This window comes from Sparus aurata, chromosome 3 (genome assembly GCF_900880675.1).
Source record: "Sparus aurata chromosome 3, fSpaAur1.1, whole genome shotgun sequence".
NCBI lineage: Eukaryota > Metazoa > Chordata > Actinopteri > Spariformes > Sparidae > Sparus > Sparus aurata.
Window position 1 is genome coordinate 7,722,387 of NC_044189.1, and position 20,296 is coordinate 7,742,682.

Consider the following 20,296-nt stretch of genomic DNA (forward strand, 5'->3'; position numbering starts at 1 on the left):
GGCCGTATCAGCCACCTTACAGTATGTGTGAATATACATGTCTGAGGTGCTGCTCGGTAGCCAGGGAGGAAGTCATCAGTCTACAGCGCTGAGCTTCGGAGTCCGTCTGCCCCGACATGTTCAGGTGAGAGCTGACACCCGTTATATTAAATCCCTACAGTCGTAAAAGTCAAGTGAAGCCAGATGAGGCGTCTCGACTTCTCTTCTTCACCGTCATCCATCTGTCCTAGCTGATAAAAACTCTGGACGGGGTTCACAATTTACACTGCGTTAAAACTGTAATTGAGTCCAGGTTGAAGAGAAACATTTGTGTCGCCGGTCGTCCAACATGTCAATTTACACTCTCTGAGACGAAAACAGGCTTAATTTTTAATCCAAAACATGCGCCAGTGACATCATTCGGTTCCTTTTGACTGGTTTATGTGCACGTAAAATCGTGTCAACCCACTTGAGGACTGAACGGACGTCAAGTTGCCTGAAAAGCCTGAGCGCTGAGATGTTTTTACCTGACAAAACTCATTTCTCTCGTGTGGAAGGGAGGAGGGAAAAAACGGGACAAATTGAGCGTGAAGGAGCATTTCTGGCCCTTCCAGCGAGTGCTTCAAGACCATTTATCTCCGTTTATATGAGTAATCTGATGGATCTAATTGTAAATAATTAAAACTAAATCATCTCCCTCTCTGTGAAGGTCAGCGTGTGTGTGTGTGTGTGTGTGCGCAGGTGACGGAGGCAGTGAGGTATTCTGAGTTTGAGGTTTGTGGTGGAGCAGCAGAGGTTAAACCTGGCCAAGGCAGCGTCAGTGTTTGAAATGGGACCAATCCAGCAGACTGGGCTGAGAGGGGAGGAGGAGAGGGAGGGAGGCCCTTTGTCTATTCAAGCAGACAGATGTGTCCCAGAAGTCACTGCATGTGTGTGTGTGTGTGTGAGAGAGAGAGAGAAAGTGTGTATGTTTTGCAATAGGACGACGCAGGGAGCAGGTGCAGCGCCTCACGTATAGACACCCTCTAATCCCCTCGTCTATCTCCCAGACTCCCACCACTACATCCCTCTCTCCCTCTCTCTTTCTCCCCCTGTGTGTCTGTCTCTCTCTCTCCCTCTCTCTCCCTGTGTGTCTGTCTCTCTGTCTCTCTGTCGCAGGCCAAGACAGGACACACCGCCAGGCTCAGACTCCCACAGGTTCAAGGTTGAACTCTTGAAAACCTTTTCCACACGCTTCAAACACAACACTGCTGTTTCCCCCCGTGACGGCTCAGCTCTGGTACGAGCACATCTCGAAATCTGCAGTCAGATTCCACTTCTGCGTGTGTGTGTTAGTGTGTGCGTGTCTCATGTTTTGTATCATAAACTGTACGAAACATGGAGAAATCTCCCTGACGTCACCCGTAGCTTCACGACGTATCCAATGAGGAGCTCAAACTTTTAGATTTCAGGGCCAAGGACATCTTTGCTGTCAGAGAGACGGGGCAGCGCCTCCCTCCACACGTATTGTATAATATTCTGTTGTGCTTCTACAATAACATGTGAGGCTGTCTGCAGTGTTGGGTATAAACATGTCGGGCAGCAGCTGTAGCGTGGCTAATGTTACAGGCTGGTCACACTGGATGCTTGTTCAGTGCGCGGCGGCTGCATTTCTGAGCAGCTTACATGGAGTTTGCCTTTGATGATTATCAATAAATATGATGACCTGATTTTCTTTCACCCCCTTTAAAGGAGCGAGAAAGTGGGATGTGGAAAGAGAGGGAGGGAGAGACAGAACAATACTGCTTCACCTGTTTTTAAAATCTTTGTGTAAATGTTGTATTCATGTTGAACTTGTTGAAAAATTTTAAACTGCTCTTGTTGTTACACTACTTATCAGGGATATTGGGATATGGGTGCATATATGCACGTGCATGGATAAAATCAGATATGTCACAGAATAAACAATAAAGTGAAAGTAAAATATCCCAATATCTCCGACTAATTCTGAGTAGTGTATTTGGCAGCACCCCTGCAGTAACACTGAGGACCCCCATGAGGTCACAGGCCCCTGTTAAAGGACCAGGGATTAGATGAAATGAGACAAACGTAAATGTGTATTTTCGATTGGAATTTGATAAAGTTTCAGGAGGGAAGATGAAAGAATAGAGAATGAAAGAGCACTACGGACAGAAAGTATAGGTTGTTACAGTTTTTCTTCCTCCAAACAACAACAAAACACATTTTCTCATTATGTCCACTAACATGTCGCCAAGCACGTGGTCGTGTTTGAAACATCTTTGAGATACAATTTATATCGTTATCACGACATGAGACTATTTATCATCTTAGAACTGATTATTTATTAGAAATCTGATTGTGTTAATATGTTGAGAGAGTACTAATAGTCAGTTATAAATATTGTGATGTTTGGTTTTGTTGGAAAGGGCTTTTGACGAAATTTCAAAATATCAAGATATCTATCGTGTATCGCGATATGGCCTCAAAAGATCGGGATATTATTTTAAGGTTGTATCGCTCGGCTCTACTTTAACATAAAGCTGAAATTTTGTTTGTGGTATACACAACATAAAATAATGACACAGTCACTGGGGGATGTTTCAAAATCAGTTCATATAAAAACAGAACATGACTGCATGTTTGGCTTCTATTCGAGATAAATGGGACAATATGTTCTTCTGTTCCCTGGGTATTTTCGGGTGAACTTGCCCTTTAAAGTAAACACAGTCTACATTTGTGGCTCAGCAGGCTGAGATGAGCTCCGTTCACTCTCAGCTCTCTCGATTCAGACATCTGTTTTGTTTTTTTTTTGATTGAAAATGCTTTGCCACTTAGTTAAATGATTGAGGCCAGCTGCCGTCAGCGCTTTAATCCTGAAATCAGACCGGATTCGTCACGATAACAGCGTCACACGGATCACTTACAGACTTTGAGGCGTCTCGGTCGACCTTGGCCTCGGTCTCCCAGAGGTGGTGACCGTCTGAAAGAGAGAGAAGACGAGAAAAAAAAAAGAACTTTTTAAATGACAAATCAGAAAATAATCCACCTACTTGGCTCCCCGCAGAAATGAAGAAATGGAACGAGTGTTGTTATTATTATCTGTTACATCAGTGATATATAAAACACACGTCATGCCGTCTGACCCGACGCTCATGAGCTCATATCCCCAGTCTAACAGACAGAAAGAGACACACAGACGGAGAGAAATCTGATGCAATCCTGAAAAAAAAACAGTCATACCAAAGAGATGAGCGACATCGGAGGTGGAGGAGAGAAGCCTTGACTTCATCTCTGTGTGGAATCCCAACATGCTCGAGCAGCTGGTCGGCTCGTTAACACACAGTGACTGGAAACTGACAACTTCTTATTCCTCGTGTTCTCATAGGAATCCTTCTGCTATCCCCATATAATGATTGTTAAATGCTATTGGTATTTTCTCTTTTTCCGGTAATGTTTTTTTTTCTTTTCTCCTCAAAGTCGCCACAATAAAGAGGCCTTCCCATCAGCCAGTAAATACGAGCTGTCGGGAAAACGCAGGCATACGTTTGATTTGTCACGCTGCCCAATGAGGTGCGAGTAAAAATATATTTTTACCGATTTATTAGACGCAGAAGGGAAACGTTTGCAGTTTCTTCAGGCCCCTGACTCATTAACAAGGCCCTAAAAAAGACATTTAATGACTGTGAAAATGACTTAACGTGGGAACTAAAGCGCCGTTTGAAAGAAATAAAGGTCAGCTGTGGCCGATCTCTCTCTCTCTTGAAGAAGAAATTGAACTGAGATATGTGCCGTGTGGCTCAACGGGCTGTCTGCAGTGTGATAAGTGGAGCGTTTGAATGGAGCAGACAGCGCGGTGCAGACGGATGGGGTAGCGGTCGGAGTTGTGAGGTGGCAGAGATAGAGGAGGTGCAGCTTGGCACTGACAGCCTCTATTATGTCTGAGGAAGACACAGGAAACCTGTTCACCTCTGTTCTGATTTCACGCTCCCTTTACTTTTCCCCCTGTTGGGGAGTTTTAGCCGCTTCTTCAGGAGGAAGTTGAATCAGGTGTGTCACCTAACAGAGAGCGACCACTCGACCCACAGAGGAAACATCTGATTGAGGAACAAGCAGGTCTCTGAAAGTTAAACCCTTGGTGCTGGAAAGAAGTGTGTTCAACATTTACTATCTCGGTGTGTGATGTTTCACTCTCATGCCCTTCCTCAGACATAGAACAAGTACAGAAGGGTCAACTAACAAAAAATAAAGATAGAATAACTTTGTACAGTGAACTATAAGTATAATATTGTTCCAATTCCGATAACCGCCTAATAAGCTGGATCGGGTATGAGATCTTTTAAAGTACAGTTAGCCTGTATCTTGACTTTCAAGGACACGTCAGCAAATAAACACCCGTTTAGAAATGAAAGCAGCCTATTAAAACCCATATTTAAGTTTGTTGCTTGGCAGCAACCTCTGGTGGCTGAAGTAATTATTACGGGTGCAAAGGAGGAAGTGTAAAGACTAAAAAGTCTGTATAGGGGGTGGAGACCAGAAGTCAACAGTATGCTCTTTAAACTTCAATACTGATGTACTGAAGTCACATCACGTACTGTACATAACCTCACATACGTTTTGCATGTAGAGTCTATATGTTTATAATGTACGTGGCAGAAGTAGCGCCGGGATTTGAACCCAAACCACAATGTTTTCCTAAATCTAGGCCCAGGAAGAGCGCCAAGTCCTTTTGGGGCCAAATAATACTTTATTTCCATGAACTTGCATTGTGAATAAAACAGCTGTGCTTCACAAACCCTGGGGAAATGACTCGTTTGACTCTTAATGAAGGTCGTCAGTCATCCAGGTTGGAGTTATCCTAAGTGCTCCATCATAGGCAACTGGACTTCAGTATCTCGAAGACGTTTCACTTCTCATCAGGGGACTTCTTCAGTTCTAAGTGGAGGGGAATAAAAGCTGCAACGCCCCTCCAGTTAGTTAGAACTGAAGAAGCCTCTTGGACGAGAAGTGAGACGTCTTCAAGAAACTGAAACGAGTCCAGTTGCAGACGATTCAGCACTTAGAGGGACTGATTCACTATCATAATTTGAGCCAATTCATGCCAATCAAATTTGGAAAGCCACACGATTAAATCATTTTCTCCTCATTCAAATTAGCCAGGTGCTAAACTTGAAGTTGGTCGCCGGGCTTCTCGAGCTATATCCAGATTTTAATGTTAGATCCACGGTGTAGCTGGACGGTCACGTCGTTTTGGGAGATGCTAACAATCAACTGATTGCAATCACTGAGGTATGAGGACATGTCGGGATAAAATGGGTGTTTCGCAGTTTGCCCAGTATCGGTTCATCAGTGAGTAAGTAAGTATCAGAGTGGGAATGTGGAAGGGAAAAATAGTATCAGAGCATCTCTTGAAATCTGTGTGCAAAAAAAGGTCAGAGATACAGGCAGCTGTCAGGACTCCAACAAACAGAAGTAAGGCGAGGGACATCTGAGGGGCGAGGCTGGGCTGACAGTCAGTTTTCAAAATGCATAAAGACTTTTTCTGAATATACATAATTTGGTGGCTTTTCCGGAGCACCTGCTGGTTATTACTTTGTGGAACCGGGACACAGTTATGGTTTTAGCATCATAATTGCCTGGCAAGATTTTCTGCAGACCTCTGTGTCTGAGTATTTCAAGTAGCACCTGGAGACAGAGGCTTCAGAGTCCAGATATTATTCATATATTTCATTGGGCTTCAGACTGACATTGTTTTATATACAGGTTGTTATCATTAAAGGTGCATTATGTAGTTTTGGTGGAAAGATCTTCATTGAATGTTTTTTATACCTAGGGAAACTAAATACACAAACTTTTTGTTTTCATAATAGAATACACTGAATGAACAAACTGACCTTAAAGGAGTTTAAATCTCTTCTTCAGCACTACATTGTGCCACTTTAAATACCTGAACCAGTTTTTCGTGGGGATGTAAAAGTTACTGCAGAACAGAAGGATCTGCAGTGGCTGCACAAAGTTGTAAAAAGCAGTTGTGCTGCAATCCGACGCTGCAGATAGCTGGTTTTGGTTTTGGTTTACAGAGTACTGCTGAAAATGGAACCTTATGTCACTACTCTACTCTAAACAAGCAATTAGTACTGCTGGAACATCTTTACAACAGTCTGTCTAAACTACGCTTAGTGGATGTTTTATCTTCATCAAATAAACGTTAGTGAAGAGAAACAAAAAGCTTCTCTGACCCCGATAACAATGAAATTGGGAACCTGTGTCAGTTTGTTTGCAAATTATTGCGTTTTTTTATTTACTTGTCACAGCGCCCAAACTTTTCGGTAACATTTTCCCTTTTCTAACACAGACACGGAATCATGGTTTACGCAGATTTTGCAGCCTTGATCTCTTAGAAAAATCCCCCCAAAAAATAGCAAACATGTGGACATTTTTTGTTTAAAACAAAGGTAGTGCATTGTCTGGGCACCATAGCAACAAGTGTGCCTGGTGCACAGCAAGGTGTGGACATCTGGCTGGCAGGGAAACACACCGGTGTGTGTGTGACTATGAACCAAATATAACATTTGGGAAGCATGTTGCAAGGAAACCTGTGTGTAAACAATAGAAATGAAAAGGAAAACAGCCCGTTGTACAGGAAGTTGTACAGGATCTCGGCTGGCACACCGTGTACAACGGAAATTTTAGTTTCGTGTCGTTACAGGCAGATTTTAGGTGTACTGTGACAATTCATATGACTCTATTCTGACTTAATAAATCGCCCGTTAGCTAGAAAACTTTGATTTCCACTGGATTTCAACTCGACCAGTGCGAGGATTCCTTCTTCCATGAAAGCAGATCTGCCTCTTAAAATTGTTTGTTTGACTAAAACTTCAATCTGCCAGTCCTGTCTCCGACTTTCCCTCCCTCCCTCTCGCTCTCCTCCTCTGGCTCTCGCTGCCTCTCTTCACTTTGGGAACCCCTCCAGAAGGGAAGCCTTTGCAGCCGATGTCGATCCGCAGGAGGTAAACATGTTTTTCAGATCTCCCTCTACGTCCCTCCGTCTGCTTTCTTTCGTTCTCTCCCTCTGACTCACGCTCACATCATTTTTCACATCAACACAGAGATAGAAAAATTTAATTTAGCGCTCTGTTTTTCGGTGCCCGGCCACCTTTTTGCCAGGAAACTTCTCAAAAAAGTAAGGGCTTTGAAAAGTTAAATGCGTGGGATGCCTTTGTTTGAGAGGAGAGTAACGGGTAATTGATAACCACAGAATGTAATTGATAACCGCAGAATGTTCCAGAGTTATAGGGCAACATCTGCACAACGCCTGCACCGATCCAATGAAAAACTCGGGCAGCGCTCACTTCTCCTCCAGCTCTCCTCAACGAGCACAATATGGTCCCTCACTCCCTGGCCCACTGTGCTGGATATCATCCAACATTATCTAAGTTAAACAACTCAGCCTAAAACCACCCCGGCCATATAAACCCAGTACCCCTCTCCAACTCTCACAACGCCCAAGCTGCGCTCGCCTTGGCCGCGTCCCAGCCGCGCAGCCTTACGATTCACATTTCGTTAGCAATGGTCTATACAAATCATTACTTTCTCGGAGCAGACATAACACAGAGCAGTCAATCGCACAGCGGCGGTGGTGTGCTGCACACAGTCATGGCAGCCGAGGGGGGATCAAACAATATACAATACAGCTATTTGTCATGTTGGGTTTATAAAGGGAATCAAACAGCTCCTTGTGCTCCTTAATTGGAGCTGGGTGGAGTGAAACTTCGGTGCCCAGAGTGAAACAGCGGGGTGGCATGTGCCCAAGCCCTCATACAGTAAATATAAACACATGCTCTGCAGGCCCATGTGGCACGCTGAAAGAGTTCCCTTGTCCTCCGCCTGATGACTGAAACTTCTTCCTTCCTGCCGCCCTGAAAAACACGTGGATTATGGAAGTCAACCCGCGAGCCGCCGCGGTGTGGAAGGGCTGATAAATGGCGACAGTGACGGAGGAGATACTTGTCGTCCACTCCTCAACATGCCACTGCACAATGTCATCTGGACGCGAGGCAGCGCACTCGTCGAGGAGAAAAAAAAAAAAACACTCTCTGGAGTTTCTCAAACGGGGCCTGAGATTTTTTTTATGAATCATACACTGTAATTTATGAAATATAATCCGCTCTGTTTGCGGCTGTAATTGATTTGTTTATGAAAACAGCCATTGTTCTGAGAAGTGTCAGAGGCAGCCAAACCACCGGGCAGATTCAAGTGGAAGTCATTGTTCTGTGAATGCAGCGTCCGCCGCCCCTCCCTCTAAAACTAAACCGCGGCTCAAAGCTAACTCAGCTACCACAGTGCACGCTGGAAATCACTCCTCCTGCTGCTCTCACAGGCTGAAAGCGGGATGGTTCTCTGTGATTTCTCTACAGCGAACTCCAGAGCTTGTTAAACCTCTCACAGTTCAACTTTCATGAACAATCAGACATGTCAGCTCGTCCAGGTCTGTTTGGGTGGACACGTGACGAAGACGGTTCGAAGCTGAGGAGCCCGATGGATGAGGGAAACAGATATACAGACTGCAGCAGACCCCGGCAGCTGTCCAGTGCGACAGGCCAGATGTGAAAACGCTCTTTTCACCAGAGGGTTCCTCCTCTGGGAGGATTTCCTTCAGGATCTATTATCAATCACGGCGGGGAAACACTGAGCAGAAAACCACATTTTAATAAAGAGAGACAGAAAGAAGCCCGGTGAAAGTAACCAATAAGAGAGTGGAGAGAGGCAACAGTTCACTTTGTGTAACGAAAACCGAAGCGCCGTCACCATCAGGCCGCTCGTTTCTGCTGTTAACGCGACACAAATCATCTGACTTCCTCACTCTCAAAGGTCAAACCCTCCTCTGCACAAACGGCCTCATAGTTAATCACAGCGTATCATGATTTATCTATGTTTGCTGTTACACGTAGCTGTGGCTAACTACGGCGGGCGCAAAGGAGGAAGTGAGTTAAACACTGACTTATTTCAGATTACATAATGCACTCGTCTTATTTCACATAACCAAACTGTTTCATAACGTGAAGGCAAAGATCTCGCTCGGCTCTCTGACGGTCACACGGGGTCAGCTATGTTGGTTTGGGAGTGGTCGTATACATCGTCCTGGGGAGCGACTGCCAATCAACATTCAGCCGTTTAAGTACAAGCATGTGTTGCAAAAGACATCACAAAATATTTATTTAACCCTTCAAGTGTCTACCGTGATGGTCATCATGTGTTTGTTGGTCTCAACCACTGAAAAACAAACTATTGTTTTAAATTTTTACATCGATTATCAGCTAATTTTGACTTATGAGGAGCCAGTATGGAGGACAGCGGGACAGGAAGTGAAGTAAGGAACATTTTAGTTTTTTTTTATGTCAATCTATACAATATAAACATCAGGGTATGATTATAAATGCAGAATAATTCATAGCATTTGATTTCTGGATGATGGCTATGGCTTCTATTTGTAAACTACTCAGGTTTGTACCATTTTTAAAAGTAATAGTCTGGTAATGTTTATGTGACAGAGGATGCTTCAGTTTGGCTCCAACAGTCGGATCCAAAGACGGAGGGATGCAGATAAAAGCTTTAAAATATGTTTTGTTACAGGTACATGTGTGTCAGATCTGAGTTTTTGTACTTCAAGATGTGTTTTTTTTTTTTTTTACTTTTCTTTATTGACCTCTGTTCTGTTCACTGTATTTACGGTATTATATGATTTGATGGAAGAGAGCACAGTAAAAAACTTTACCAAGTGCTGTATAATGACGTTGTTGAATTGTCAATGTTCAATGAAAAGAACATTAGTGTCTCGATATGATCATTTCAATATGAGTTTTAATCTCCCGTCTTCTTCAGCTAAACAACCCATCAAGAAACAAACATTAAGATCATCTGATAAATGTGGTCACAAGGCTGAAAACATGTTGATGTCTCAGAGGCAGACGCTTCTCACAGGACAGTTATTTCAACTTCTCACAACACCACTGCTCTGCTCTCTTCATGACGGATGAATTAATTAAATTAAATGTGTGCACGAATGACAGAACACACGAACACGACTCTCTCTCCTTTTCCACCCTTTGTTTTTGGATTTTGGCAATTTCAGCCCCAACTAACAGACAATAAATCAGATCTGAGAACTCCTCCAGCAGAAACCACGAAAACATCGAGGTGAATGAAGGACAGCGGGGCCTAATTTCCCAAATGGAGTGACTGCGGCTTATCTCAGACAGCATCTTCAGGGCAGGCCGGGGCGAATGAAAGCAAGGTGAGACCGAGTCGGGTTTAGATTACAGGCTGATGTCTGCAGCGCCGAGGCCGCACTGTAGTCGCTTATGACTGATTGGCTGTAACCAGGAGTGACAACCGGACTGATGTTATCTGGGTTATTTTCTGCCGAGGCGGCGCGCAGTTACTGTTCTCACATGTTGTGCTCGCTCTGACTGAGGACCAGGTGACAGAGAGTCTCTGTGAGGGGGGAAACAAGGGATTTCCTTCCGTGTGAGTCATGGGTAGCAACAACAAACACACTCAAAAACATGAATATGAAAACATGTGAGTGCTTGCTGTCACTGTCTCTTCCTCTCTCACTCTCTCTCGCTCTCTCACACACACAAACACACACATACACACATGCACACACACACACCATGTGTCATTTCTCCAGAATCTCGTCCGTCAGCAGAGTGGAAACATCGTTCGGACCGTCGGACAGTAAAACAGAAACCAAAACAAATGAAAGTTTTCGTTTTCTGGCTGCATCTTAAGGCAGGGTGACCCGTGTTGCTTATAATGACAGGGGAAACTCTGACACACACACACACATACACACACACACACAGTAAGTACAGGAGAAAACACACAACACGTCGATGCCCACATGTTGTGTTACCGCAGCTTTGTGTACGGCACTTTTTGCGAGTGCGCTTTATTGGAAAATTTGCAGGAAAATTGTCCATCGATAAAATTAAATGCTTAAGCTCTATATGGCAACAAACTCCAGCGCTCTGGATTTATGAGACGGGTCGTTAAAAACTGTTTCTCAGGGCTCTGCTTTGGCACGAGCAGAAGAACAATAAAAGCATATTGGATTTCCAAACGAGGAGATGAGCCGCATGTTTTTAAATATTCAAATGAGTTGTTTTGCATGTCTTATTCACGTTGCTGCATCTTATTTTACCGACGAATCATCCGCCCCAGAGGGTAAAGATGTCTCTACTTGTCTAATGCATCTATTTATACAGAGAGCAGCTGTAACGAGGACCCGGTCCGATCCGTTGGGAGAGTTAATGAACTGAGGGCTGGTGGCACAGAGGCAGCCTGGATAGAGGGGTGGAAGGATGGAGGGAGAGCAGAAGGGAGGGCAGTGTTGTGGAAGCCTGGCTTAAGGGTGTTTCCATGGTAGGATTGCCCAGGAATCTGATGCTGGTGCCAGACGCGGGGAAACCCTCATCAAAAACAAGGGAGCACACCCATCAGCACCAGTCCAGAAGCTGCACAGGGCCCTAAAGACAGCCGGGTTCGGGGCGCAAACAGAACCAGGGAAAAACAACAAGTGTGGGGTCGGATATCTGCAAAACAAGCTGAGCAACTTTTGGCTTTTAGAACTCATTGGTTCGTAAAATTTTAGGGGACAGAGCCGAGAGAACGACGGTTATTGTGGCCAAGTCGAGCAGGTTTGGAGCAACTGGTATCAGAAATCTGTTTTATAGCTTTTTCTGTAGCTTTCACAGCATCTGAAGGTCTTCTGCATGTTCTTTGAACTGCTATGTAGGTTTTATTTTCTTTGTAAAGCACTTTGTAATTCTGAAGAAAAGTCCTACATAAATATAGTATATTAGCATTGTTATTATTTCTCATCAGATGGACTCTAATGTCAGTTGGAGAGAACTAGCAGCATGTGGCTAGTAAGCAGGAGCTACGAGTCTATAAGCTCCACATGTGATATTGTTCTTATTTCTTGTATCAGAGTTCAGAGTTGTGCACAGTCATCAGTTAAGAGTTGGCGCAGGTTATGCTAGCTCATTAGCGTTACACACTGTGTTTGTAGCCACGTTTTGACTCGCTGCTCCTGTTTGCCCTGTTAAAGTCACTGCATTGTGCTGTCAATACAAGCTCAACACTTCCTGTATCTGGTCCAAATTAAACCAGGACACAAAACCTTCATTTCTTAGCAAGGCTTTTATTCTGAAACATTATCAAGAATGTCTTGTGGAAAAACTAATTTACTTTATTTAATTCTATTTATCATTTTGATGTTAAACCTTAGAATAAAAAAAAGTCAAGATGAATTGTTGTGAGAAATAAAGGCACGACATGTCACAGTTAACATGATGGACTGTAGTGTTTTTGTCGTTCGTGGGCTCTCGTGATGTTCCTCTTGGCAGCAGCTGAGTCACGTGTGACAGCTAGTAGTGAAATTCGTTATTACTGGCCCGCTCTGGTATTTAGCCTCATATCAAACAGTGGTTGGAACATTTCTAAATTGGCCCGACCCTGTTGGCTCTCTCACAGTTTTCTTTTTTACTTTCTTTTCGAGGGCCTTGCTCATCGTGCTGAACTGTCGGTGGGCTAATGTGAGACCAATGACAGGATCGTATATTGTGTCGTTCACGTGATCAATATGTGGATCCGATCTGTAAACATTGCTCAACAGCACTACTAGTGATCAGAAACTCCACAGGGCACCTTTAACAAACACATAAACCGCTTCCATACATTTACTGTGTACTGTATCTTTATTTAGCTTTTTCAGCAGAGCTCCATCTTTGCTTTGTGACTAACTCATAGCCAGTCTCTTTGATACAGCGACATTATTGTTGCTCTGCCTTTGAGAATGTTACTGGACTCAGACACTGATCTCCTTTCAGGAAGAGATCCGGGTAAATCAGAGGGGTTGAGGAGACGGAAACGAGACCTCTTGTCTTGATAAACAATCTAACTTCTCCATTGTACAGTGCTGGAGGGTGGAGGGGAGGGGGGGGCACTCGGCCTTGAATTCTTCCTTTCACAGGTGGAACAATGAAAAGGCTTCCCTCTTTTCTGAATGAGCCACTGGCTGATACGATCACACGTGTTTACGCTGCTCAGCCTTGGCCCGCACTGAGCCTCACGTTGCTTCACCGAGGCTAATCAAGGAAATTGCTGTTTGTAAACGTCCTCGTATCAACATCTGGGAGCAGTCCCCTCTCGCTCCAAACCAAAACGGCTTCAAGTTAGATAAAGAGAAACAAATACTGAGGCATGGCACACACACACACACACACACACACAAAACACATGCTGCATTTGTGATCCATTCCTCTGCTGAACAGGCAATGGAAACTTCTGCAAATGTAAATCTGCTGGGTTAAAAATACAGCGCATTAATGTGCACCACATGTGGCACTCTGGCAGGATGGAGGATATTTTGACGGCGGGGGGAGAGGAGGGAGGGAGGCAGTCCTGGGGTTTCTCCAGCAACGACGAGGGAGACACACACACACACACACACAACACACACACACACACACACAACACACACACACACACACACACACACACACACACACACACACACACACACACACACACCTCTACTTCCAGGACTCCTCCTTTTTTACCTTGAGCCTTTTCCACGAACACCACCTTGGAGTCGTGTTGGAAGTTGTGTCCGTCGAGGCGCATCCTCTCCCCTCCGGGGGCGGGACACGTCTCCAGGCTCTGCTTATCCACCAGCGGCAGCTCCTGGGCCGATCTCTGGGCTGTGGGAGGGAGAAGAGAAGAGAACCGTCCTCATCGTTCAGCTAATACACACCCACTCCCCATGCAGACCTGAGCATCCAGACCGAGGCTGAATCACTACCTAGACAGCTCTCACAGCGCAGCCGGTAGAAGCTGTAAACCTCCACCTCTTTATGTTAGAATTACGCTGCCTCTTTGCCAGTAAAGTAAGGAGAGGCTCCACGTTGTGTTTATTTGTGTTTTCCTCAAATTACGGTGGATGTTTTGTCTCGAATATTTGGTTTCCTCTCCTCGTCTTCTTAACGCGTCTCTCGGCTCTCACCTTTTTGGCTTCCCCGTCTCATTCCTCTCTTGCTTTCAGTTTTTTTCTGCCATGATAAACTACTTTCCGTGAAATATTTGCAAGCCCTTTCAGGCTAAATGCATTGCTGATGTCTTGGCGAGGTCTCTCCGCCGAAAAGATATCTGTAATTTCATTGAGATTGACCGGGAAACATAAATAGAGAGTCAGTAAAACCCTTATTTTCTCATCTGAGAGCCATCTTTTAGTAATTCAATGCTGCTGCTTTCTGATTTTGATAAAACTCTAATTCTCTGTCTTTGGGAAGCATCAATCTTTCCCACATCTCCGTCCATCTGTGTGTCGTTCTGCCTCACTCACACACAAAGTGAATTTTGGTCAAAAACAATTGCTTTGTGGCAGTCGTTCAGAAACTAACAATGGTCTATTTCAAGGGGCTGAGATCATGGTTTAACTACTGTCTTTCATTTACCTCATAAGACTTAATCTCTATGGCAGCTCTCGGTGCCAGAACCACATGAAGTGGTTGATCTGCTCGGCTTTATCCGGGTCCAGTGAAAGGTCAACTGCAGTGCAGCGCAGAGAGTCAATGGAGTTTATCGAGCATCGGCCTACATAACCTTCGAATGTGGCTCACGGTCACTCGCACCAGATCTGCAGTGGCTCTAGTTCCAGGGCTGCATCCAATCATAACTGTCTTTATCTTCTGATTTGTAGATCAATTGTTTAGTCAATAAACTTTTAGAAACTTCAGATAATACGCTCATTTCCCACCGTTGAAGGCGATGATCTCAACTTGTTTCTTTAGTTAAAATATCAGCCTCAGATACGAACAACCTTTGATTTATAATCACAGAGATATGAAATCGTCAGGAGTCGGCCAGAGTCAGTGTCGTCTTCTTCTAAAAAAGTACATTCATATTGGAGAGCACATCCTGATGTTGCCTGACTCACATGCTTATTTTATTGGTTTTAATTTGTTGTTGTTTATTACTTTAGATTTAAATTTTGCTCCCCCTTGTATGTTTTACCTTTGTGGTATCATATTTAATTGTTTTTAATATGTGAAGCACTTTGTACATTGGTTTGATTAGTGCTCTAAAAAATAACGCTTATTATAATTTCTGTTATTATTTTCATTATTATTTCAAATGAAGCATCTTCTACCCGCCCATGAATTATGAGTAGTTTCAGCAAAACATTTTTTCTTTTACTTTCTAAGTTCAGATTGTTTGATTTGAGTAAATAAAGAGTCTACAGCCTCCTAGCAATGAGGCTTATGCTTCATGCTACATGCTAACATGTTAAAAATGACAATGCTAGCATGCTCATTGTCTACCTCTAGTCCTGACCAACATGTTGGTGGTCAAAAAGTCAACTAATGTAACCATGCATTCAACAATAAAACACTGAGACACATCATCACTCCTGACTCTCTGGTGGTGTGTGTCTGCAGAGACCCCGCCCTCTACATCTATTTTCTTATTTTCCTTCTTATTTCACTTTGTTCTGGACCGTTCTGGGCTTTCGAGGTGGTATTTGAGGATCCGAACGGTGTGTTGAAACACAGCCACTGACAAAATCCTGTTTCAGAGACAAGAGGTGACTGAGGATGTCAGGCTTGAAAAACAAATACGAGGCGATGTACTCACAGCACTCGATGGGGTTGGACGCCGCCTGCAGGTTCACGGTTCTCCCCGTGGCCTGGTTGATGTGAACTCTGAAAACCATCCGCACGCGGGTGTTCTTCCGCCCGATGTCCGTCTCCCCCTTCCTCAGCTCGATGTCTGAATTGCGCAGCTTCAAGATCCCGGCGCAGTCGATTCTGTTTGGTTGAGATGAAAAGTTTTAAGTCCTGCCAAAGTCTGTCTGTCCGCATCAGTGACACGCATACTCTCACAGTTAATCAGGCTGTGATTTATGCAGCACTGCGGCCAAGTCACAGTGATTTCTCCTGAAGGAGGCTGCAGTCGTGTCAACACACGATTAACACCACCAGCCTCCAACAGAGCTTTTACACCTCAGTGCACCTTCTCTTGGGTGAAATTCAAATGGCTGGGAAAGTTCATCACATCTCTGTTACGATCCTGAAATACTGCTCCCCCTCCACAAATCTTACAACCAGTAATTCATTTCTTTACAGTGCCACAGTCTTCATGATACACTTTATAAACCCCCTCCTCCTCCTCGCCTGTCTGCACTGCACTCGTCTAACTTCTTTCATACTCGAATAACTCGAGTCTCTCCAAACGGTTTCTGGCGCTTCCATCGCCGTGCTACTTGATGCCGCATTCCTCAAAGCCTAGTTAATGTCAACTTTTACACACATCTGAACACTCCCTAACATTCTTCCCGCCAGACACCAGGGTCTGCTCTGCTGGCGAAGTAATCAGGTGTTGATGCTAAGGACCCCAGCTGTTCAGCTCCCTCCCGCCTACGCAGGCGAGCTGAGCGCAAAAAACCACATAGTGAGGCGTCCGCTCGGTGCCTGAGAGCAAAGTTTAGGAAGGAAGGCACAATAGAGAGAAGAGAACTCTTTTGTGCTTTCATTTCATTTATCAAAAGTTAATTGGAGTCATACCACGTTGGCTGTTTGTGGCTTCATATTAGCTAAAAACACTCAAGAGCAGATGTTGATTAACGATTTAATTTAAAACATGCCCCCTTAAATCATCACGCCAGAAATATAATAATGCCTGCATTCTGTACCACATAATAAAACATCTACTGTACATGTCGCACTGGAGTGCGTGTCAAAACGAATAAATCTCCCACAAATCCCCCTGCCTACACTCTGAGTACTGTGAGGCGTGTCCTCCACGAGAAAAGAGAAACCATATCCTGAGCTTATGTGTTACATCCATTAAAACCCAGAGAAAGTGCTGACGCTCGCAGGCTGCTACTGCCTGCAGCTCAGACGCAAACCCCAGGTCCCTGTTAGCAACCCAGAGCTTCCCCGGTAATCTGATCTCTGAGGTTATAAAATGTGTACAGAGGGCAACACTGAAACAACCGAAACACACACAAGAAGCACACAGTCGCGAGGCACACAGAAGACTGTACATCAGGAACACATTTCACGTCTCCTGATCTGCAGAAAAGTGGAGATCTGACATATCTTGGTGGGATTTCATTTGCACAAGAGGAACAAAAGTTCATCCTACAGAAGGCTGGAAGATCCTTCAGATCAACTAAACTCTTTAAAGTCGATCCATCTTCGTGGAACAACAAACGTCAGTCATCGTTGCAGAGCAGCTGGTGTTTACTGGGTGTGGTGGACAAACTGTAGAGCATCAGATGTTCACTATATCGTGGCAGCAGTTATTTTTGACTCTTTTTGTGAAGTCTCTATAGAACAGCACGTCTATGTTGACCACTCATCGAAATCTGACTTGAGACTGGACGTACGATGGTTTCAAATCAAGTCCAAATCTGATGTGGACTTGTCTCAGATGACTTGAGACTTGACTCTGACCTGACAGACCTGATACTGGACATGATGACTCAGTATCTGAGGTGGGCTTGTCTCAAATAATTGGAGACGTGACTTGGACTTGTTCTGAATGACTCACTGCTTGACCTGGACTTATTTCAGATGACTCTGTGTTTTACTTGGACTTGTTTCAAAATGTTTGGAAGCTTGAGAAAATGTATTCAGACCTCACTCTGACTTGTCTCAAACAATTTGGACTTAGACTGGTTTGAAATGACTTGAGACTTGACACTTTGACTTCTCTTGAATCATTTGGCACCTGACTTGGATTTGGCGTAAAAGTCTTGAATATAACTCAAGGATGTATAAAACATTTGACTTTTCAGTCAATTTAGTAACTTTGAACCTTCATATCTTGAACTTCTTTTCCAAGTCTCAACTCATTTAAGACGAGTTCACAAAGACTTTTAATCTAATAAAGACTTGACGTCCAAGACAAGTCTTAAATTATTTGATTATTGACTCAGAGTTTCTCCAGAAGATAAGAAACATAACTCCAGCTGATAAAAAGTTTCCTTTTCACCTGATTTATCCCACTTTTAACTCACTTTAGACGTGAAGATGTTTTAACCCTCACACCACCAAATCCGGCCTGATACTCACATGGCCCTCATGTTGTTCTCCGGCAGCAGAGGGATCTCCAGGATCTTGGTGTTGTTGTGCAGGGCCTCGTGGCTCGGGGTGGACACCGTCTTCCCGGTGATGCGGTGGACCTGGTAGAAGGCGTGTGGCCTCAGCAGTCTGTCGTCAGCGGTGCCGATGAACAGCTGCAGGGTGAGCGGCTCGCTCTCCATGTAGCCGTGGAGCTACGAGGGGACAAAGACAGAAAGCATGCAGTCGTGGTTAAACCCTCGTGTCCTTTTAAAACAAATCTCCTTTCTTACTCTAGGGTTAAAATAAACGAAGGTCTTTCAGAGGTCAGGCCCTCTGTGTAATGGGCTTCAAACAAAGTCCCCATTTAGGATCTTGTGATCACCCTTTTCATCTTTGATTTACTATCAATGGCCTGAAGACACTTCCTCCATGAGTCATGTTGCCAACATGTAGGTCCCACAGTAGCTGAACCTCGGGGGCAGCCAGTTAAACCACCTACAGCGAGCGGCGTCGTGATTTGTGAGGGTTTGCTTTGTGACAAGACTAAGCTAGTGTTCCAGCAAAGTCAAGGTCGTGTCAATCCCACCAAGCATCAGCCAATCAGGGTCAAGAAAAACTCTCAGTGGTGACCTCGCTCTGATTTTTATCAGGAAAATGATCCCAGCAGGACGGAGCTGGAGACAGCACAGAAGTGCTTCTCTCTGGAGCTGGTGGGCTCGACTCTGAGCTTCTAAAGTACTCCCAGACCTCCAAAGGTGTTGCTTGACAGGAGGCCTCCTGCCAGGATGACCTCAGCCACCCAAACTGCAGGCATGAAGCCCGAAGCCGCAGGCTGAAATCTGAGAACAGCGGCTACTACTGACACACCGTCTGAGAGTTATGTATGTTATCCATACGGTGTGACGGGAGGAATTAGAGCAGAATATCTGGCATTCTGACGTCAGTGCAATTGAAAGATAAACAATGTGTATGATAGCAAATTACAGCTGTTCCGATATAGAAATGCACAAAGTTCTATCATGCATCACATGTATAGATTATATATATGCATTCATATTGTTATATTTAATGTTGTTTAAGAGGTAACAGCTGAAATCTTTGCAAGTCGTGCAAACAGACTCACATCATCCTTGTTGGGCTGCAGTCACATCAGGTATGTGAAGAAAATAATGTGTCTTTACTGAAGAGATGAAAATAGAAAACACTATTAATTAGGGGCGACTAGACGATAATTGGGGGCCTATATTGAGCATTTTTTTCTACAGTTAATGACATCCAGATACATTTGGTATGATCCAACAAACTCGAACAACATCATCATCTTCCAGCACAAATAAATCAACTCGCCCTCATCAGAAAAAAAACATGTGGGTCGACGGGGAAAGCAGCGTATAATGACTTTTTTTTATGTTTCTTGTTAGGTGGCGACCTCTAGTGGTTGGAGTGATTATTACAACTGCAAAGGAGGAAGTCAGAAGTAGTAGTATAATGAATGAAAGTCTACATTGGGAGGAGGTCGGTGGTTAGGTCATCTGGTTAGCATGCTGACTAACTTCAGTAGATATCTCTAGAACACAATACATGAAATTTCAAAACTGCAGTTATTTTATTTTCTGTTGATAATTCTAGTTCATTTTTTCATTGTTTTCAAATAGAATTCTTTCATATGGCCTCTTTACAAAAGTCGGCAAACTGATTACTTCAGAATTACTAAGTAAAGTAGACTATTAAATTTAAGTATTACGAGCTAAAAAAAAGTTTGAAGGTTCTCTGTTCCCTTGATTTTTTGAAGGAAAGTCACTTTGTAACATTTTACAATGTGTCAAAGCAGCACAACTAAACACGTCTGGCAGAAAAGGAAGGAAACTGTTCTGACACTGATACCTTACTGTGTAATTCTGCAGTAATCTGTCACCAAAATGTCCAGTGTATGAGGGGTAACATTTTGAACTCACGCAATAATAACTTTTAAGTAAACTATACTTCATTGTAAAACTTGAAAAAGTGTAATATGTAGTATATATGTAACAGTATATTTCCATAACTGAGTAAAAAAGCTGTTCTCAGAGGAAAATAAGGTCCCCAGAACTCTGTTTGAAGCTAGAAAGGTGGCAGGGTCCAGATAAACAAAGTATGAAACTGTGTTGTCCTTTAACGTCAGTTTGTCTATTTAGTTAAATCAA

At 43.8% G+C, this 20,296-nt stretch overlaps 1 protein-coding gene across 1 annotated transcript in view; it reads right to left on the reverse strand.

Annotated features, from left to right (window-relative positions):
- nfatc1 (nuclear factor of activated T cells 1) overlaps positions 1–20,296 on the reverse strand; it is a 48,394-nt gene that overhangs the window by 19,795 nt on the left and 8,303 nt on the right. The window contains exons 4-7 of the mRNA XM_030410558.1: positions 18,123–18,325; positions 15,679–15,851; positions 13,605–13,745; positions 2,904–2,959 (exon numbers count right to left, since the gene is read on the reverse strand). Coding sequence (XP_030266418.1) covers positions 2,904–2,959; positions 13,605–13,745; positions 15,679–15,851; positions 18,123–18,325 — 573 coding nt within the window. The remainder of the gene's footprint in view (positions 1–2,903; positions 2,960–13,604; positions 13,746–15,678; positions 15,852–18,122; positions 18,326–20,296) is intronic.